We start from the raw sequence: 23390 nt of genomic DNA, 5'->3' as shown, positions 1-23390 counted from the left end.
ACTATATGTATGTATGTCCTAATATCTTTTCTTAATTTTTCCTCCTTTTATAATTAAGTTCAGTGAACAATCTCTTTACTTTTTTGTTTTAACTCCCCCATATGTAGTTTTGTTAGCTAGGGGAAATATGCTTTATTTTAATTTTAGTTATATATATAATTATTGGTGTTTGGTATTTTGTTTTTTCTTTCAGAAAGGAAACTTGAAATTGATGAGTCCATTATATTTTTGCACATTCGCAATTTGAGGATATATATATTTTGCCGAAAATCATTCTATATCTATTGAAAAATGGGCACGTGCAAGTTATGTGCTGCTGGCTTAATTGTTGGATATTGGGTTGGGTTTGTATACTCACGACTGAATTAGTATTCATATTTGAGATCAATTTGAAGTCTCGTGATTTAATATTGGGAAGGACTTCTTTTGATCGATAACTTTTGTAGTCTTTCAAATGCGTGCTGGAATAATTAGGACTTATATTGAATGTAAAATGCACGTGAGTACTAACATTAATGAGAAAATTTTTAATTAATGAAAAAAAAAGTGTGAGAAGATTAAAATAAATTAATGGGACTAAATTGAAAAAAAATTCAAAATATGGGACCAAATTCTGGTGTTATTGCATCAAAATAAACTCCCTTAAGTAAAAAATATTATGGCTAAAAATAAATATAGATATCATAAGCTCTAATAAGAAGTCCAGTCCACAGAGTCGGTGTTATATGTATACTAGTAAAAAAATCATAACCAAAACCATATACTATATGAAAATACAGTATAGAACTAACAAGATTGATCAACCCTTACAGCAAATTTTGATCTCGTATTTATAGGAGGGTGGCAATTTTAATTATGTTACAATTCAATTTGATAATTAGATCCTATGGTTTTAAAAAATTGACATATTAATAACAAAATCTGTTGAAAATTATAAATCTAACTGGAAACATGACATGTTCATCTTATTGTCAGCCCCAATTATTCCGATCAGATTTGCAATTTCAACGAATTTTATTTTTAATATATATTTTTTTAATTACAGGACTTTTTTGCAACTGCTAAAAAGATAAATGATACAAATGCCAAAATCGAGAGGTGTACATGATTTATTTCGGTATTTTTTGCAAAATCCAGCATTGAAGGGACTAAAATCGTGAAATATTAAAAAATTACAAGACTATTACAACCTTTAAAAAAAAAAGATAAAAGATAAAAAATTTAAAATTACAGGACCAACAATATATTTAAGTTTGTAGGAAAAATTACAATTTTAGTTCCGTAACTTAGGGGGTGACATTTTTAGTCCTGTACAAATTGATTTCCGCAAGCAATTTAGTCTTGTACTTTATAATTTTGGCAACTTTAGTCCTTTTTCGACCAACTTGATCGAAAATTGCAATTTACTTGCCATTTTGGGAAAAGTATTATTTTACTCCGCTAAGTATGCCTAATTTTAATTTTAGTCCGATAACTATGTCCATTTTTATTTAGGTCCAGCAACTTACGAAATTGCTTACTTTTAGTCATCTGGCTAATTTTCGGACAATTTTACCCCTATGAGTGCATATGGACTAAAACTGCCTTTCAAAAGTTGCATAGGGGTAAAATTGTCCGAAAATCAGCCAGAAGATTAAAAGTAAGCAATTTCGTAAGTTGCTGGACCTAAACAAAAATGGACATAGTTATTGGACTAAAATTAAAATTAGGCATACTTATCGGACTAAAATAATATTTTTTCCTGTAATTTTAGTCTTGTAAATAAATTCATAAAGGACCAAAAATGCCAATGGGCCCAAATTATAGGACTAAAAATGTCAATATTCCTAAATTACAGGACTAAAATTATAATTTAATTCGGTCGAGACCAAGCCACATGCAATTTTCTGGCTAAATTAGCCGAAAAAGGATGAAAATTGCCAAAAAATTTTAAAATTACAAAACTAAATTGTGAAATCAATTTATACAGGACCAAAATTATCACCCCATAAATTACAAAATTAAAATTTCATTTTTCCCTGAGTCAGTATATGCAACTCCAACTTCTGAATTTCTTACTAAATTTGCACAAACCCCATTAATATAACCCCAACATTATTCCCATAAAAACAACCAAAGAAAAAGAATTAAAATGGAGAGTAGAATATAAATGGTAAGTTGGAAAGGAAAAGGTGAAGTTTGGAATTGTTTCCCAAGATCAATGGATAAGCATGAACACATATTTACCCTACATATGGGCTGTTGCACAAAAACAAAGCAAGGGAGCATGAAATGAAAATATTTATAAATATTTGCTTCAGTTCAAGGAATCTGATCAGACTATGGTCTCCTCATGTTTTTTTAACTATATATATTCCTTTCTTGATCTAAACAAAAATAAATAAAAAAACAACCTCAATTTCAAGAACCCGGAAATAACGCTCAAGGCACTTTGTCCCTGCTGGCTGCTGTTGCCTTTACAGTCTATGTCTTTTGTAATTTGCCTCGAAAATGAGCTGAGCTAGGTTGTTGTCACAACTCTGCACGTGTGTAGCAGTATCTAGACATCTCCCCACATTTATTTATTACTCGACTAAGAAAACCCTAAATCTTAATAGAAAAACAAATCTTGGGAATTTGGCTGTGTATGAAAGGAGCCCATAACTCTTTGCATTTCTCGTAAAATGTTCTCATCAAACCTTTAATGCTTTAACAACTCCAACTCCCTTCTTCTATGTATGTGTACATGTTACTCAGGTTACAGCTACTTATAAGCTCATCATGCCTCACGGATTAATTAAAAGAATTATAATTCTAGTGCCACAGGATTGAATTTCAACATATTTAGATGATATTTAATTATTTTCTTTACAATATTTTTAAAATTGAAAAAAAATTCAATATATTTAATCTTCTGTCTTACAAGATTTTCAAATAGTCTTAATATTAAGAAAACTTAACATGTTTAATCATCTGTGTTTTATGAATTTTGCGACTAAATTGTTGAGTTTTACTAATTTTAGAACTATTGTAAAATCTTCATAAAGTATAGATCTTAAATATATTGAATTTTTTCAATTTTAAAAAAAAATCAATAAGATAGAGGACTAAAAATGCTGAACTCTCCATCCTATGTAATTGAAAGTGTAATTTCGCCCTAATTAATTAGTATGACAATTTGAAATTTGAAAAAAGAAATGTATACTTAGGTTTCGATTAATGTAGATGTAAGAGAAATCTAACATGATAAATTAGTATGCAAGTCTTGAAATAAATAAACATATATATATATATATATATAGACACACACACACTTAGGTTTCTAAGATGTAAGAAAAATCTAACATGATCAATCAGTACATATGCAAGTCTTGAAATTAAAGAAAAAGGAATACTTAGGTTTCAAGATGTAAGAGAAATCTATCATGGGTTCGGAAAGTTTTCACTTATAATTTTATAGTATATTTAAATTCATGTATATTTATATATATATCAAATGTATAATCATTTCTTGGGCACTATTTCATGTTTATTGACATACATTATTGGATATTTGTACTAATAAACTTGAATGGAGAATTAGAATTAAAAGCATGATATATAAATCTTTCCGTAGATTTTGCAAATTTTTTCCACATATTATAAGTTATATAATATTCATGAATATTTAATTCAAGTTCATCAAGAAACAGAAAATTTACAAAGTTGTATGAAGAAATTACACTCTTTATCATCAATATCATCATCAAATGACCATCAAACCAAAAGAATCAATCCCCAATAGATAATTACTCAACACAAAAAGGATAAACCACAAGTTCATCTGAAGAAATACAGTGGAAAGTTTCGACTACGAATCAGTTCTTGATAATGTGAAACTGATAAACAAAGAGAAGGAAGAAGGAAATTTACCCCTCTGCTAATCAGATCGACAATGGACCTAGAAGGGCGGCCGGCCGGTGGCCCAAAAAGCCTCGTTTGGCATCTGAATTGAGTTGAGTAGATTTGGAGGCATCCCTTGAAACAAAGAAGGGTCTGGTAAAATCTGCTGCTGCTGCTGCTGGCCGCCGACGCTGCCCGGTGGCGGCGGCGATCCGAGTGAACCTCCCTGAACTGGAATTGCATTCTCCTCTTCTTCTATGGGCAATCTCTCATATGCAGCATTGCTAAATGAAGCTGCCATTATCATAACCGGCCCTGATGCAAGCAACTGCCCCACCACGCTTCCCCCGACCACTTGTCCCTGCCCGCCGGCCAAATATATAGTCAGCCCCGTCGCTGCTGGAGGAGCTGGAGGCGGAAGAAACGATCCCGCCAGTGACAAGATCTCGAACCGTCCGTGTAATGTCACAACTTGCCCTGGCGACGCCGGCTGCCTTAGGGTCACATTCGTCACATTCCCACTCCCACTCATGATGCAAACCCCTCTCTGGCGGCTCCGCGCAAAATTCGCCACGCAGTCCATGATGTCGCAGCCATCGGAGATTTCCATGACATGGGTCCGGAGCGCGTTGGCGCTGTCTCGGGTGATTATGATCGGCGGTTTTGGCTTGTTTTTCGAACCGGCAGGCCGGCCTCTCGGCCGTCTGTTGGCGGACATTTCTCCTTCCGCAGCACCGCTGCCGCCATCTTTTCCGGCCGAATCACTCTTCCCCTCATCACGGTTTCGCTTCTGTCCCATATTCAGGCCAGTGGTTTCACTCTGCTCATCCTCGGAATTCTGGTTCTGGTGGTGGAGATGGTGCTGCAAATTGAAATCCCTCGTGTGGAACGGTGGCGGAAGTGAATGATTATCCATATTCAATCTTTTCGCTCACCTCTGCAACAAAATCTTGGATTGAAGAAACTGAGGAAAGAAGCAATCCTGCAGAAAAAAATATCAAAAAAGAGTAGGAGTAGATTCTTGGCTTGTTTTTACGGGGTCTGCAGCCACCAAAATTTCAGCTGAATCCACCATCTCTCTCCACTTTCCGGCGCTCTTGACGGCGGCCTTTGACTATGATTTGCTGCTGAGATCTATGATGGATGTGTACTTATCCATGGAAGTTTTGAACAAGTTGGTGTGAGCTGAGATAGATTTAGCTGTCTTCTTGGGCTTCAAAAGGGTTTGGATTAGGGTTGGGTTTTGGTAAAGACTAAATATTTGCTTGGTGGACCTCTCTCTCTCTCTCTCACACACACACACACTCTTACACAAACTGTAATGATTGTAGTTTAATAATAAATATAACTCCAAGACCCTTTTCTCCAAATTCAACTTCACTTTGTCCATATGTTTCACAGGCTCTCATGAATCAACTATGTATATGAAAAAATGATGAGCACCTTTTTCCTGTCTATGCGTGAGCTTGATTTCTTGCACGTACTGAACTACTCATAGATGATTGGTTAAGGTTTCCTATAATTGGGCTATAAGATTTTTGAGAATTTTAATATACATTACTTGATGTTCTTACCACTGCTTAAGAAGATAAGGTTCTTTACTTATACAAAAGTCTCTCCAAGATTAATCAGAAATACTGTAATTTTTGTTACGTAATTATAAAAAAATATATGATATTTTTAATCTTTTTAAAATTAAAAATCATCAATTAAGAACAATAATCATAGAAAAAGTCACATTTTAAGGATAAATTTCACTTAACTGTTTTAATTTTGGGATTTTTTGTTTTTTTCAAACAAATAAGTAAATTAATTCATGATGTGGACTTTAAATGTTATTTAGTGTTCATATTGCAGACTCCAACTTATAAATAAAGTAGAAAAATTATCGTCAAAGGATGGTACGTTTCAACTTAACAAAAATAAGATGCCTTTTATATACGTCCCCTTGGCCGACCAAACATTTTGTTTGTAGTTGTATATGTATATATAATAAGAGAAATCTAAATTAGGGATTTACTGAAAGTTAATATATACTCTTGATATATAAAATATGTATTTTGAATAACTACACACGTATAAGCTGAACACATATTTTATTATAAAACAAATAAAATCAAGTAATAATTTTTAATACATTATTATATATATTGTGACAAGAATTGTTGTTTTATCCCAATATTGTATTTGATGGTTTTATAATAATTATTTTATTTTTATAAAAAATATTATCTACAAGAATTAGTGACAAAAAAATGTGTACACTAATATTTTTACTAAATATAATTAGTGACATATATATGTATAGTGACGATATAGTTACAACAAATAATAGTTAGCACTTTATATTGTTGTCACAATTTAAATTTAGTTATAAATTTATACATATTTTTTGTCAGTAATAATTATATATATAGTGATGATACTTTAAAATTATTGTCGCTTAATATACATTGAGTGTTAACTTTAAAATTGCCCATGTATTCAAAAAACTTTTATATCTAAAAATATAAAAATCAAAATAAGTAATATGATAATATTAAAATATTTTTTATTTAAATGCATTGAATTATTTGGTACTAAGGAAAAATATAATTAATTTATTATGAAGTGCTACATAAGGTTCATAATTAATTAGTTATATTTAAAATATTTATAAATATAACACACATATATACATATTAATACGTATAAACATTTAAATTAGTGGGGGATGTTCTATATAAAATATATAAAAAAAAAGTGGACGTTCATTTTTAATTAAGTATATGCAAACAACTTAATTACTATTTCTTTTTATTTAATTACATCCAGATAACTATTGCATTTCTTTTATTTTTGTGCATTACATCAATATTCAATTACAATTAATTCAACTGTATGCTCAGTTATATCAACACAACAAATACACAATTATTTATATTCTATATACATATATATTAAAAATATATACTACGATAATTTTCCTATGTTATATATTAAAATATTTACAAATGCTAATTACTTATGCTCTTTTATAGTTAGTACGTACTATTTAATAAACTTACAAATGAAACGTGGATATATGTGTGTGTATATATATATATATATCACTACAAAAAAATAAAAAATTAATGACAAAACATAAAACAACAATTTTAATATTATCACTTATAGAGCAAGTATATCACATTTGCTATGTGATTGCTTATTTTTTAAAAATTGTACACCAATTATATAATCAATGTATTATACTTATCATATAATTGATTCAAATTTGATTAACTCGGCTCTGGATTAGAATTTCCCCTACTTCCTCCATTGCCATTGCTGCTCAACACCTTCCCACCACAATGAGCCATGGCCGCCCACCACCTCTGTTGCCCATCTCCATCTTACCTCCAACTTCCCAAATTCTCCTCCAATTTCTCACACACCCCTTTAACCAAACAAGTCACATATTATATGTACGTAATATTGGAACGAAATAATTTTGTAGCCGATGAGATAGACTAGTAATGCATATTGTATAGAAATTATATATTAAAATAATCCAAAATAAATGAGATGTGTAGGCAACAAAATAGTTGCAAATATTGTAATTCTGTAGTTAAAGAGATGGAATAGCAATGGATATTTCATAACAAATTATATATTAAAAATATTCAAAAAATGAGGTACATAGGCAATGAAATGACTATATATCACTACCAAAAAAAAAAATGAAATTGGCACGGGTCCTGCAATTGTTCTAAAGCCCTTGTCATACTGGGACGGAAATTAGAATTCAAGAGGAATGAAAAGTGATGTGTAAATTATATTTTTGGTTTCATAAGTGGACCTATTTTTAATTTTGGTCCCACACTCAAGCCAGTTCGCACATTAAGTCCCATATATGTTTTTTTTTTTTCAATTTGAGAACAATTGATGGATTTCCATCCAATTGATAATGACAGCTGCTCTCTCCGTCACTTGCTTTTATATGTGGAGAGAAAATGTGGAGATTTGGAGGGAAAATCAGCAACTTGATGGGAAAGACCATTACACCATCTTCCTTCTGTTTAAGTCCTATTTCTTCATTTCTCTCTTGCATTTAATAGGAGAAGTTTTCTTTTCTTTATTATTATTATTTGGTTAAATCAAACCTATTGAGTGGATATCAGAAATACCTATCCAACTATTACAACGAATATGGAGTACGAAACTCCTTAATAGATTATAGGCCAAAATAATTACAGAAATTATAATGGTTACAGAAATAATAAGATATGAACAAATCAAACGAAAATAGTACTGCAGTATCATTTAGGCTCAGATTCAAACCAGATCTTTTGAACACACAAAAAAGGATACACGGTCACAAAAGTCCCGCACCCACAACCCGATTCACGGTTGCACTATTACCCGAAACACCACAACAGATTTAGTCTCTCGATCACACAGATCCCTCTCTTTCTTAATCACAAAGACCTTAATCACACAGATTCACAAAGAATGTTGGAAAGTAGAAGAAAGCAGTTTGATTTTTCTGTGTTTGGCCGAGAGGGGAGAAGCGCTTTATGAAGGGGTGAGAAACGTACTGGTTTAGGAAAACAATGGAGTCCTTCTTTAAGCCATCAAATTGGCTAAGGAAGGATCCCATGGAAGCCGGAAACATTTGAGGAAGAAGATATATCAGGGAAGATCTTGAGAGAGAGACAGAGAAGTTCGGCGATGAAGGAGAAAAGAAAAATGAGGACAAAAAACTAGGGTTACCAGATTAAAAGGAGGAGCAGTCCGGATCGGGTCGAACGGGTCGTCGGTCGGTAGTGGGTCGTCTGAGTGAATCGAGTTATTGGAGCCTTTTAAAGACTTGGGCCATTAAATATAACACGCTCCACCTTGGACCAAGTCCTTTAGAGGAACAAGGTCTGGAGTTAAGATCTGGCTTTTCTCATCACTGCCTAAGGACTTCTCCAGTGTACCTGCAAAAGAAAGAACTTGTATCTCTGCAAAAGAATTAGCCAGAAGCTAAATTTAGGATTTTTAAACAGTTAACAAACTTTTCAACAGGAAAACATTTTGTACCCATATCTGTTGTGTTTTCTTCAGTATTAACCTTTCTAATTTAATAACCTCTTTGCTCACAATATCACGAATAAAATAAAATCTCACATCAATGTGTTTAGTCCTATCATGAAAAATCGGATTTTTGCAGAGTTGGATTGAAGATTGACTGTCAGAGAAAACAATAAGCCTATTTTTGAGAAAATCAATTTATTTAATAAGGCCTTCGAGCCAAATTGCTTCTTTAAAAGCTTCAGTTATATCAATATATTTAGCTTCTGTAGTAGACAATGCAACAATATGTTGTAGTTGGACTTCCAACTTATGCATGAGCCACACAAAGTGAAAACGTAAGAAGTGGTGGATTTTCTACTATCTTTTTCATTCGCATAATTGGAATCCACGTAACCAACAAGATCAATAGAATCAGAGAATTTAGAAAATTTTATACCAATGTCGTCGGAACCACGAAGGTACCTTATGAGCCATTTTAAAGCCTCCCAATGAGGAGGTCATAGATTGGACATGTACCTGCTAAGACAACTTATTGCATATGCGATGTTGGGTCTAGTACATACCATGAGAAACATTATAGACCAAATGACATTTGAATAAGAGATTTTACTCATTTTCTCTTTTTTAGAAGCAGCCTTTGGACATTGGTTTTTGCACAATTGAAAATGAGCAGCTAATGGCACAGAGGTGGGCTTAGAATTTTCCATTTAAAACTTTTTCAAAATGGAGTGAATGTAAGACTTTTGATTTAAAAGTATGGAAAATCCTTTTCTATTCCTACAAATATCCATGCCAAGAATTCTTTTTGCGTCACCAAGGTTTTTCATTTCAAAATTTTTGGAAAGGTCCTTTTGTAATGATTCAACAAGTTTCATGTTAGGACTAGCAATGAGAATGCCATCAATATATAACACAGGAAAAATAGGCACATCATTCAAAAAGTTGAAATAGAGACAATGCTCATAATCACTCCTTTTAAAATTAAGGGAAAGCATAAACATATCAAACTTCTTGTTCCATTGTCTTGGTGACTGTTTCAAACCGTATAAGGATTTTTTCAACAAGCAAACGTGATCAGATTTGGTTTTATCAATAAATCCAACCGGTTGTTGCACATAAATACATTCATCAACATCACCATGCAAGAAAGCAGTTTTGACATCCATTTGTTTTAATTCCCAATCAAAATGAGCAGTAAGAGCAAGAATTATACGCACAGTGGTATATTTAACAACAGGAGAGAATATCTCATTGTAATCTATCCCTTCTTTTTTAATTAACCCCTTGGCTACTAATCTTGCTTTGTATTTTATGGGATTTTCTTGCTTAATTTTAAAAATCTATTTGCAATCCACTAAGGAACAACTTTCCGGTTTAGGCACTAGATCCCAAGTATTGTTATCCTTTAAGGATTTCATCTCCTCATTCATGGCACTAAGTCATTCTTTAGACTTAAGAGCTTCATCTATGTTCGAGGGTTCAGAATTTTTAATATTGAGTGCTACTTGGAAATCTTTAAGCCTAGAAGAGATCCTATGTTCTCTTATACTTCTATCTCGTGCCAATTGGTAATCATCTAACGGAATTTCTTGATTTTCTATAGGTGCTTCTAAGTTTTGTTCATCAATATTTTCTTCTAAATTATTTCACCCCTCTAGGTTATCCTCCACCTTATTAAAGGTTGTTTCTTTTTGTTCTATTTTTAGTTTTGAAAAGCAGGCATCTCATTCTCATTGAAAGTCACATCCCTACTAATAATGACTTTAAAACCAGATTGGCTACGAACCCACAACCTATACCCTTTGACCCCATTGGGATAACTAATAAAAACACATTTTATAGAACGAGGTTCAACTTTATCAAAATTCTGATGAACAAAAGCAGAGCAACAAAAAATACGTAAATGAGAGATATTAGGCTTCTTACCACTCCAAACAGTTTCAGGCGATTTACCAATAACGGCACAGAAGGAGACAAGTTAATCAAATAAGCAGCAGTTAAAACTGTTTCACCCCAAACGATTTTTGCAATCTAAAACTAATCAACAAACACCTAACCTTTTCAAGCAAGGTACGGTTCATGCGTTCAACAACACCATGTTGTTGTGGGGTGTAGGGATTTGTCTTATACCTTTTAATCCCAAATTTATCACAAAGATCATTAAAACTTTGATTGCAAAACTCAAGACCGTTATCAGTGCGAAGGGATTTAAGCATTTTTCCAATTTGGTTTTCAACAAGAGTTTTCTACTTCTCAAATTTTTCGAAAACCTCATATTTGTGTTTTAACAAGAAAACAAATACTTTTCTGGAAAAATTATCAATAATAGAGAGAATATATATTTCCATCATGGGTGGGTTCTTTTGAAGGACCCCATACGTCAGCATGAATATAATCCAAAATGCAAGATGACATAGATGGGTTAAGGGAAGGAGTAGCAGGAAAATGCACATGGTGTTGTTTACCCATAACACATTCATCATAGAATTAAAATTTATCAACCTTATCACATAGAATACCTTCCTTGTTCAGCAATTTAAGCCCTTTTTGACTAATATGACCAAAACGCTTATGCCATAGAAAAGTTTTGTCATGCTCATTCACAGATGCAGCCACAGAATCATATGAAATAGTGCATAAATATAAATTGCGTTTCTTTTCAACTTTAAAAACAAAGAGAGATCCTTTCATGATTTTCATGACACTCTTTCCCCATCTACCTTCTAATCCCTCTTCTTCCAAAGCAGCACATGAGATAAGATTATGGCTAAGTTCAAAAACATATCGAACATTTTTAAGGGTTAATCTATAGCCATCATTGAAGTTTAGAGAAATATCACCAATGCCCTTAACCTCACATCGTTTTTCGTTTGTCATGAAAACATAACCAGAATTTCTAATTTTAAGATTTGAGAAAATATCTTTAAATGGGTTTATATGGAAAGTGCAACCAAAATCAATCAGCCATTCATACATATTCATAGAATGCACAGAATTCACATCAGAGACAACAAATACTTCACCAGAATCATCAGCAACATTATTCACTCTTTCTTTTTCATCAGTATTATTATTTATGTTATCCCTCCTTAGTTTTCTGCAATCTTTTAAGATAGTGCCCTTTTAAACCACGGTTATAACACCTTCTTTCTCTAGTTTATCATCTCTATGTGAGTTATCCCTGCTTCTAAATTTACTCCTATTGTTATTTCTATTTTTGCTTTTGCTTCTATTGTTGTGTCTATAGCTAGAATTTCTAAACTTAGACCTGCCTTTAACAGAATTAATCTCATGTTGGTTGTTGCTAGGTCTATTTATTTTTAGGTCTATCTCTTTGCTTTTCAGTCCATTCACAACAGTATCAAGGTTCACGCTATCTCTATTGTATTTAATCGCAGCTTTCACATCAGAATAAGTATCAAGTACAACATTCAAAAGCACAATAGGAGAGTACTCATCAATATTTTTTATCACCAGTCAATTTTATGTCTTGAACCAGTTTAGTGAAATGATCCAAATTTTCATCAATGTTTTTAGACAAATCAAGTTTGTATCTAAAAAATTTTTCAAGTAAGAACAATTTACTCGGTAGGGAAGTTTCAGTATAAAGTTCTTCTAACTTTTACTATAATTTTTTCACAGAATTTTGTTTCCCTACTTTTCTTAAAACAGTATTTGACAGATTAAGAATAATAGAAGAGTAGGCGTATTCATCATTTTCAAGTAGCTTTTCTTCAGAAATGTTTTCCGTATATCTACCATCTATAGCTTTGAAAACTTTTTGCTGAATCAAAATGCCTTTCATCCTTTGTTGCCAAATTGAAAAATCACCCTTTCCGTCAAAAGGTTGTAAGTTGTATCCGGCCATTAAAAAAAATTTTAAAGAAGGATTTTCCAAACAAAACGTTTTGCAGCAAAAAATATATATATATATATATATATCACAGATTTCAATAGAGATGGAGTTCTCAATATTAAGTCACAAAAAATACATATCACCAAATTTCACAGCAACACTTAGTGGCATTAATATATGTACCAGAGGCAATAGATAATCGAAATGGAGTAAACAAGAAAATTCGGATTTCAAGTCTTAGCAAACCAAATCACAAATTTTAGAGAAAGTATATTACAGTTCACGGTTCACAAAGAGAGTATGAACAAAGCAATAGTGATAGTTTAAGAGATATCCCAATTCACGCAGAAAACAGGAATATGAAAGATAAACAGTTCCAAAGCACAATATATCCAATAGCCACAAAACCAAAGCCTCTCCAGCCTAACTCCCAATCCAGATACCCGACGACCTCAAGGGTCCGGCTAGGAGGGTAATCAGGGGGATAAGCATTTCGGTAATAAAACGAGAGAAATAATGAATGACAGAAAATAAGTGCAGAGAATGAAAGGAGGGTTTTAAGAGAGTTTACCACCACCGGAGCTTTTATGGATCAGCAACCAAGCTCTAATATCACTGTTGAGTGGATATCAAAAATACCTATTCAACTATTACAACGAATATGGAGTACAAAACTCCTTAATAGATTATAGGCCAAAATAATTACAAAAATTATAATGGTTACAGAAATAATAAGATATGAATAAATCAAATGAAAAGAGTACTGCAGTATCAATTATGCTCAAATTCAAATCAGATCCTTTGAACACACAAAAAATGGTACACGGTCACAAAAGTCCCGCACCCACAACCCGATTCACGGTTGCACTACTACCGAAACACCACAACAGATTTAGTCTCTCGATCACACAGATCCCTCTCTTTCTTGGTCACAGAGACCTTAACCACACAGATTCATAAGAATGTTGGAGAGTAGAAGAAAGCAATTCGATTTTTCTGTGTTTGGCCGAGAAGGGAAAAACCCTCTATAAAAGGGTGAGAAACGTACTGGTTTAAGAAAACAATGGAGTCCTTCCTTAAGCCATCAAATTGGCCAAGGAAGGATCCCATGGAAGCCGGAGACATTTGAGGAAGAAGATCTTGAGTGAGAGACAGAGAAGTTTGGCGTTGAAGGAGAAAAGAAAAATGAGGACAAAAAACTAGGTTACCAGATTAAAAGGAGGAGCAATTCGGATCGGGTCGAACGGGTTGTAGGTCGGTAGTGGGCCGTCCGGGTGAATCGGATTATTGGGCATTTAAAGACTTGGGCCATAAAATATAACAACTCCCAAACGACAGTTCATGCTAACACAGCACCAATTTTTTTTGTTTCGCCAATAAGACCCTTAAGTTAATTTTATTTTCTTTATTTTTCTTTTTTTTTTGTAAAATATGATGTATTGTTTTATATATTTTATTTTTATTTATAATATATTTTAAAGCGTGAAAAATAATTTTTATATGCATCTAAATATAAGGCTCTTTTGCCCTTTTAGTTATGATATTATTCATTTTGTGATTGTGTATTATCTAAATCTATGGTGTTGATCAATTTTGTATGGTGTATTACTCTGATTTTCCCACATCTATCATATTATCTAACTTTTTATATTTTAGATTTTTCGTTAACATATTCCTCTATCATTTTCAGCTATTTATTGATTCACTAATACAAATACAGTAAGTTTTTTAATTATGTCCAAATCGACAATTTCTCTTTTCTTAGTTTTTTCGAATCGATTTTTTTTATAAAAAAAATCTTTTTATTGTTATTCAAGATTGAAGGGTTGAAGACCAGAGCTTTGTTTAAAAATAGAGGTACATTAATTGTATGTGGCATGTGGGAAATAAAATTATTTGCAAAGAATCGTGATACACACATTTACGATCATTTATCGATTTAAATGATTTTAGATTGAGTGCGATACGATTTTGTCAATCATAATCTTGAATTTGCATAGATCAAGAGCACAAACGAGTCAAGTTCGACCCAAAATCTAAACTTGCAAGCCCTAGCTCAGCAAGATGGAAAATATAGGCTCGAGCATATCGTCTGGTGCTCGAGCTCGAGCTCAACATGTCAAGAAGATGATATTGCAGGTGCCAGTGCAGAGAAGTCCGATCAATAGGCAAAATAAAGAACTAATCTGAAACTGAAAACATACTTAAGATGCATGGCGTTGCACAAAAAAATACATACACGACAAACTATATAACATACACAGTGATACAATATACGGGAGGAAAAGTACAATTTACTCCCTTATAATATGATAAATAAGCAAAAAAATTTCCTGTAAAAAACAAAATAGCAAATTATTCTCATCAGACTTAGTCTATCAAATTTATAGATTCCATCATATTTGGTTGCTTCCATTATCTAACCGTTAGTTTTAACGAATTTGTCTGGAAAAAGAAAACTATTTTTCTGCCAGAAGAGGTCGAAACTGAAACCTTATACAAATTATTGAATGGCCTCACTATTCAACCAAATACACCACAAGGTTAGTTTGCTAAATGAACCATTGCTTAACCTAATAAATAAGTGAAAGTGGAAATAAGGAGAAGAAAAAAGACAAGCCATAAATATTCTTGTTGTGATGGAATAATTTTCAAATTATGTTTTGCCATTGGCGTTCAGAATATTTTGGAAATTATTTTTATATATTTGGTAACGTCACATTTATATATTTATTTAGGACTTTTATGTATTTTTTTAATGTACTTTTATGAGTTGTGATTTATGATATTGTTATTTTACTTGGTTATATTTTAATTTTTGTTATCAGGATATATAGGGCGACAATGATTGATAATGATTGATTTTGCGATTTTTTAACATATTTTTTAATTTACAGTTATATATAAATATATTTCATTTAGTAAAATGATCAAATGATGCACTTGGTGGAGTGGTGTGGCCACCCAATCTTTTGTACAAGGTCTAGGTTTTGACTATATAATATTATATGTTATCAAATATCAATATTACAAAAGCCATTTTTGTAAAACATGTATTTGGACTTTATAAAAAAAAATATTTATTTTTTAAGCCCATTTAATGATTGTCTTAATTTTTTATTCATTTTTTCTCCCCTTTTTGTTCGTTCTGTCCTTTTGCCTTTTATCTCTATTATCTCTAAAGTCGATCCTTAGCCTTTTTTAGATTAAGTGTTTCCATGTTGGATTAATATATATGATCGTATATTTTAATCTACTTAAAATTATGGAGAGTGTTGGTAGTATATGGTGCATAATGTTGATTTTTCTTACTTATTACATACAAATACTTGTTTCATTTCTTAATTTTTGTTAATCTCAATATTTTATATTTATTATAAATATTTATAACAAAAATACCACCAAACAGTCCGCAACCGCACAAAACCGCACATTTGATTTTTCTTTTACAAGTGGCAATTTAAAAAATTATTTTATAAAACCGACAATGGCAATTTGATTTGAAAATAAGCTTAAAAAAATCGAAATCGCACCATAAGCACCCCTAGTTTCAACCCCTTTTGGCAGCAAAAATGGGTTTTTTTTTCTCCACAAATCCGTTAAAACTAACGGTTAGATAACAAAAAGGGACGAAAGTTGATGAAATCTATAAACTTGAGAGAATAAATTTGATGAGGAAAAATATGATGGACCAAATCTGAATAAGTGGTATAGTTGAGGGGCCAAAAGTAATGTTTACCCTACAACCAAACAAAGTCAACAAAAATTCAATTAGACATTTCATCAAACACTTTGAAAGCAAAACTTGCTCAAAAAATTTCTTTTACAAATTGTCAAAGAAATTTACGAAGAAGAAAGCGAAGGTGTGCCGTGTGCCGACGAATTCGACGTGAATAGAGTTCTGCAATTTTTTCTTCACTGGCGCGAGAGAGAGTTAGAGAGAGAAAGAGCTCTTAATTCTCACATATCTCCTGACTTTATCTCATTCCTTTTCTTTTTTATTTCTAATTTTAATGAGTTAATTGATTTATTTATTTAATAAATATAGAGATAACCAATATATTTATTTTATATACATTGAATAAATATAGGGTTAAGATAACTAATAATAAATTTATTTTATTGTAGTGGATATAAATATAACAATAAAATTCATATACATTATAATATAAACCAGAATATATACCATATTTTAATATCATCCAAAACTAAAATATAATATATTTGCTGACAATTCTAATATATGATAAATTTTGAAATAAATGCATTCTATTGTAGTGGATATTGAAATTATAATGATAAAATTCATATGCATTATATTAAATATTTATTTAGAAAAAACTTATCACAACGTACTAAATTGTTGATTAAACTTATTTTTAGATAATATAAATTAGAATATCATATTTTAATATCATCTAAAACTTGATACATTGACTGACAATTCTAATACATGGTGAATTTTGAAATAAATGCATTTTGTTGTAATGGATATTGAAATTATAACGATAAAATTCATATGCATTATATTAAATATTTATTTATAAAAAATTATCAAAATATACTAAATTATTCATTAGGGTTATTTTTAGATAATATAAACTAAAATACCATATTTAATATCATTTAAAACTAAAATATGAGATATTAACTAATAATTATAATTTATGGTGAATTTTAAATATTTATTTACAAAAAAAATATCAAAACTTATTAAATTGTTGCTTAAGCTTGTTTTTAAACAATATAAATAAACATACTGCATTTTATTATTATATAAAATTAAGATAAGAAATATATTAACTAATAATTCTGACATATAGTGAATTTTGAATATAAACTTGATATAATATTGAATATGTACTTAAAATAATATTCATAAATTAAAAATTAAAAAATAGGTGGCTCACGAGCTCACGAACATAAAGAGCTCGAGCAGGCTCAAATCGAGCTCATGAGCTGGCTCGACTCATCTTGCACCCCTCATATAGACAATTACAAAAAAGCTATACTTTCAGATTTTTAGAAGAGTCTAAGCGTAATTAACCAAAAATAAAATAAAGATAAAATTATATTTTTGATTCTGTAACTGTAGGACGTTAGCACTTTGGTCTTACACTTACTCCATTCACATATTTAGCCCTTTTTTAACAAATTTAGTCTCGAACATCTCATATTTGGTCATTTTTAAGCAAATGTAGTCACGTGTCGGCAACTTTTGTGCGCTACAACATATAATTACAGGAAAGTAAATGAAATCTACTCCCATATAAAGGAGGGCAAAATTTATCAAAACTGGACTAAATTTACCAAACATGACTAAATATATAAATAGAGTAAGTTACCGAGCCAAAAGTACGAACAACCTATAATTACAAAACAAAAAATACAATTTTGTATAAAATAAAGGGTAAATTACAACTACCTCTCCTAAGTTTTGACATAATTATGAATATCTCATTTTTATTTGAAAAATTATAAATATCCCCCTCAATTCAAAAATAATTATGTAACCCCTAAAAGGTGAAGTGGATATACTATTTTACTCTTGTTGAATTTTTTTTAAAAAAAAAATTGAGGATGGATAAAATAAATAATCTAGAGGGAATATTATTTTTATAAAAATATTTTAGAAAATTATAATATATATATAATTATATTGTATAATTTAAAAGAGCATTTTGGTCAATTCACCATAAAAATTGAATGAAAACTTAACAGAATTGGCTCATTGTTAGATGGACGTTAAAATTAGGGAAGTATTTGTAATTTTTTAAACAATGATGATGTATTTATAATTATATAATTTTTTAGGAAAGATGATTGTAATTTGGCCCGAAATAAGTAGAAGAATGGACATGTATAAGTATGCGGTCCCATCCCAGAGATATCTTCACCTGAATATCTGATTCACTCAGTTTGGAGTTGGGGAGGATAAAATCATACAACACAAGCATTCAGTATTGTCCACACCTTTGTTTCTCAGAAAGCAAAAATGTGGACAGCGGAGAATGGCTCTTGGGCACTTCGTTTGCTGGCATTTCTTGCTCTCATCAACCTTGTTCTTCCTCAATGCACTAGAAAGACTCCCGTGATTTTCAACTTCGGGGACTCAAACTCAGATACCGGCGGCTTCGTTGCCGGACTCGGCCTAGACATTGCTTATCCCTACGGCCGCGCCTTCTTCCGGCGGCCAACAGGTCGAGCGAGTGATGGGCGTCTCGTCATCGATTTTCTCTGTAAGTTGATCCTTCTTAACTTGGTATTGGAATTGTAATCACAAAGTACGCTGTCGGAAATTATGGATTCCAAATATTTTCAAGGGTAAATTACAACCACATCTCCTAAAATTTCACATATTTATGAATATTTTCTTATTGTTTAAAAAATTATTAATACCTTTTAATTTTAACGGTCATCTAACGATTAACCCAATCTATATTGAATAACTTAAAATTAATTAATATTCAATAAAATCGAATGATTTGAAATCATTTGAATTTAATACAATTCAAAAAATCTTTTATTGAAAATTTAAAATTCATGCTTTTGTATTCATCGATCCAAACATAATCTTATATAATTATGAAAATAGTGTTTGGTAAGTAAAGGTTAAAAATTGCATTTTGTATTTAATATTTAGTAATTTTCCTCACAAGTTTTATGAAATTTTCGTAAATAGTCCCAATTTTTTAATTTTAATTCCAAATTTCTTCTTCAAACTAATATTTTGGATTGATGTTTGTGAAATCAACGGTGTGAAATTCACTAGAAGTGTTGACAATTGTTGGCTCTATTATCAAAATTGCAGTAAGTTAATCTAGAAAAAAATATATATTGTTCCACATTAAATAATCAGCCGTCCAACATTGACAGAGCAACAAATTATATATATATATATATATATATATATATAGAGAGAGAGAGAGAGAGAGAGAGAGAGAGAGAGAGAGAGCCGTGTGTGTGCAATTAAATAATATAGCATGTGATTTGAGACAACTATGACTTGCAACAAAATTAGTTTTTTAGGGTGAAATGTCATTTTCAGGGAAACAATAAAAATATATGTTGATGAAGTGTAACTTAATTGATAAAATTAAGTCATATAATTTTAAAATTATGGGTTTGAACTCCACGAACCTGCAAGATGTTTCTACTTTAATAGAGGCGTTCAATTTGATTTGATTACACAAAAATCTAAAAAAAATTAACTGAAAATTCAATTCGATATTCAGTCAAAACCGAATTTTTTATTCGATCAATTTTTCATCGATTAATCAAAAATTGCACGACCCCTATACTTCAATATTAGGTCTTTATTATATGAAGTTATCTTATAAATAGTATATGATTCTTATTATTGTTTGTTGATATTTATAATTATAATCAATTTATTTTTTTAAATAAATTATGAAATAAATCGATAAACTATAATTAATTTAGGTGAAAACGATGAATTATTATTATTTAAAATAAATCGATTACAATTATTAATGTCGAATATTTATATTTAATAAAGATAACTATAACAATCATACTCTAACCAATAATATTAAGTAAATTATATCTAAACATACCTACTATTACTACAATATATATATATATATATATATGAATTTTGAATTAAGAAATATATAACTTTTTCAAAATTGGGCCATTTTGAAATTCATGAAACGGGATAAAAGTAGCAAATGTTCCAATCTTGTAGGACCCAAATTGCAATATTACTCCAGTTTGCTCCCTCCTGATAGCCACGTGCTATCCAGGTGACTTTATTCGTTGAAAAACTTACAATAAAGATTTTTGCAATTAATTTATCTGTGATTTTTCTTTGTTCTCTTTTTTTTTTTTTTTTTTTTTTGAGACTAGAGATGTAAATGATTCGAATTGAGCCTAACATATTATTTTTTAGATTTATTTGAATTATTATCGAATTTTAAAAATTGTGTTTGAATTTAGTTTGATTATTATTCTAATCGAGCTGAAACGAGCTTTAATTCGAGTTTGATTTGTTAAATTTAACAAATCGAGTTCCAATGAATTTTTATTGATCGGTTTCAATAGAATATCGAATAGTTTGATTATTTTTTCAGCCCTAGAGGGACATTTTCTATAAAAGAAATATCAAAATACTTTCTATTATATTTATACTATATAAAAAAAAGAAAATTCTATTTTCATTCATAAATAGCAATTATTTATACCATGATATCAATTTTTTAAATTACCAAAAATATCTTTATGTATTTTCAACCATCGGAACTCAAATTCATTTTCTCATCTATATGATCTATATTAATCTATCTATACTAATATAAACATTTCACTTACACTATTTTTTTTATTGTATCGATAATATCTCTAAACTAATTTTATTTTATTATTTATTTTTAAATATAATTTATTAGTTTTATATATTTTATTCTTATTTATAATATATTTAAAAATATAAATAATTATTTATTATATACACACAGGGACATCGTGCTATAACGACTAATTTTGAAATAAAGTAAGAAACTGCCTTATAAAATATGGTAGTAATACACGTGTAATTTGTGCGTTTATGAAAAATTTGCAATAACAAAATACTATTATATATATAATATTATATTTGCAAGAATGTATTTATTTATAAATTGTATTTTTAATTAACTGATATATAATCAGTTCAAAAAATACAGATAATTTTTAAGTTGCATTCTGTAAAATTATAATCTCGTGTCACTATTGCTAATATATATATATATATATAAAGAGATATATCAAATTTGCTTCCATGTTATCTCACAGGTGAGTATCTGGATACCCGTTACTTGAGTCCGTATTTGGATTCATTGGAACCCGATTTCACAAACGGAGCGAATTTTGCAATAGTTGGCGCCGCAACTCTACCCAATTCTATTCCCAGCTTCAATCTCGGTATTCAAATCCTTCAATTCAAACATTTTTATAACCGTTACATAGAACTCCACTCCAGAGGTAAAACGATACGAGTTTTTATTATTATTTATTTATTTGCTTCGCCATTTCATATCCTTTAAAAATGAAAATTTTTTTAGTTCGGAATTAATGAATTAGGTAAGTCGAATTTCTTAGATAAGGACGACTTTAAAAGCGCGCTTTATATATTGGATATTGGACAAAATGATCTGTCGGGTTCATTTTGGTCCCTTTCATATGCTCAAGTCATCGAGAGGATCCCTTCTTTCATATCTGAAATCAAGGATGCTATGTGGGTGAGCACTCTTTTCTTTTTAATCTATTTCCCTGCTTTCATACAGAATGTCGTGTTCGGCTCAAATTATTTAAAATATTTTATAAGTTCCAGCGACATGTAATAAAATATATTTGAAGTTAATAAAATATCAGAATTTATTACGAAAAATATTTTTTTAAAGTGTTTGGATTAAATTAAGGTAAATTACAACGAATTTACCAAAAGTTTTCCATAATTACAAATATCCCCTTATTATTTAAAAAATTACCACCGTACATTGTGTAGTCGGGCTATGCATTCATGGAATGTATGTAATTTAGGGCATATATGCAGTTGGTGGGAGGAATTTCTGGGTGCACAACACAGGGCCGTTGGGTTGTTTACCTCGAGAACTTGCGATTAGAAGCAATAGAAATGTGAGTGATTATGATGAATATGGATGCATCGAATCTCTGAACCAAGGGGCAAAAGCATTCAACGCCAAGCTAGAAGCTCTTTGTCAGCAACTGCCATCTCAAATGGAGAATGCTACCATTGTCTATGTGGATGTCTACTCTATCAAGTATGGTCTCATAGCAAATTCCACTCTTTATGGTGAGTTTTCTTTTATATAATTATATTTTATCATTCTGACTATGTCTGTCTTTACTATCTCAACTTACGAAATTTGCACTTTGCCACATATGATTGTTTTATTATCGAATTTTTTGGCTGGAATTACATGCAGTACTACATATGTGATGTGATGTTTTCACTATCTAAATTGACTGTTAGGATGATTTCGATAAACATGCAAAAAAATAAAATTTTCCGTCACTTATATACATAATCAGTGATTATTTAATTTTTTTCTAGTTCTTTTTTGTTTCCCCCTAGTGATTGTGCATTTTAGTTATTGAGTACATTTTTGGTATATTAATGTGGAAGGTTTCAAGAATCCATTAATGGCATGTTGTGGGTATGGTGGAGCACCTTACAACTATGAGGAGGGCAGAACATGTCTGGGCAGTGAACATACAGTGTGTGAAGAAGGGATACAACACATAAGCTGGGATGGAGTTCACTACTCGGAAGCTGCCAATGCTATTGTTGCCTCCAAGCTACTTTCCACCCATTATTCCTCTCCTCCCCTTCCATTTGATTTCTTTTGTAACACTGCCACATCCTCTTTCTATCACTAAAAACATATGATTTTTTGCTACGATTAATTAATATAGCCAAAAACCATAGCGAACATTAATTAATTATGGTAAAAATTTAAGTTTTTTATTTTATTTTATTTAACTGTGGTTAATAGTATTGCTTTATTATGGTTTTTAAGTTGTGGTCATTTATAGGGTAGCGACAACTCAATTTTCTTTTAGTCAGTTTGCTTATCTACACTATTATAAAGAGAGCTTTCTGTCGTACCAA

The 23390-nt window shown here is 30.8% G+C and overlaps 2 protein-coding genes across 6 annotated transcripts; one reads left to right on the top strand and one right to left on the bottom strand.

Annotated features, from left to right (window-relative positions):
- Nucleotides 1–3729: 3729 nt before the first annotated feature.
- Nucleotides 3730–5229, bottom strand: LOC105164186 (AT-hook motif nuclear-localized protein 24-like). Its single transcript, XM_088882237.1, has 2 exons — nucleotides 4898–5229; nucleotides 3730–4798 (listed from the first exon to the last, which is right to left on the bottom strand). Exon 2 carries the CDS (start codon nucleotides 4775–4777, stop codon nucleotides 3920–3922), a length of 858 nt encoding a protein of 285 aa, XP_088738363.1. The 5' UTR covers nucleotides 4778–4798; nucleotides 4898–5229; the 3' UTR covers nucleotides 3730–3919.
- Nucleotides 5230–18648: 13419 nt separating this feature from the next.
- LOC105164187 (GDSL esterase/lipase LIP-4) lies at nucleotides 18649–23256 on the top strand. 5 transcript variants are annotated; one of them, XM_011082792.3, is made up of 5 exons: nucleotides 18649–18996; nucleotides 21551–21679; nucleotides 21857–21996; nucleotides 22298–22571; nucleotides 22905–23256. In XM_011082792.3, the coding sequence occupies exons 1-5, from the start codon at nucleotides 18753–18755 to the stop codon at nucleotides 23156–23158; spliced, it is 1041 nt and encodes a 346-aa protein (XP_011081094.2). In that variant the 5' UTR covers nucleotides 18649–18752; the 3' UTR covers nucleotides 23159–23256. The 5 variants fall into 5 exon arrangements, with proteins under 5 accessions (XP_011081094.2, XP_011081093.2, XP_088737742.1 ...); XM_011082791.3 differs by having other exon boundaries at nucleotides 21839–21996; XM_011082790.3 differs by having other exon boundaries at nucleotides 18650–18996; nucleotides 21551–21739.
- The last annotated feature ends 134 nt before the right edge of the window (nucleotides 23257–23390 follow it).

The sequence above is a fragment of the Sesamum indicum genome, linkage group LG6, assembly GCF_026168435.1.
Source record: "Sesamum indicum cultivar Baizhima isolate 11 linkage group LG6, ASM2616843v1, whole genome shotgun sequence".
NCBI lineage: Eukaryota > Viridiplantae > Streptophyta > Magnoliopsida > Lamiales > Pedaliaceae > Sesamum > Sesamum indicum.
This window is presented reverse-complemented; position numbering and strand designations above follow the sequence as displayed.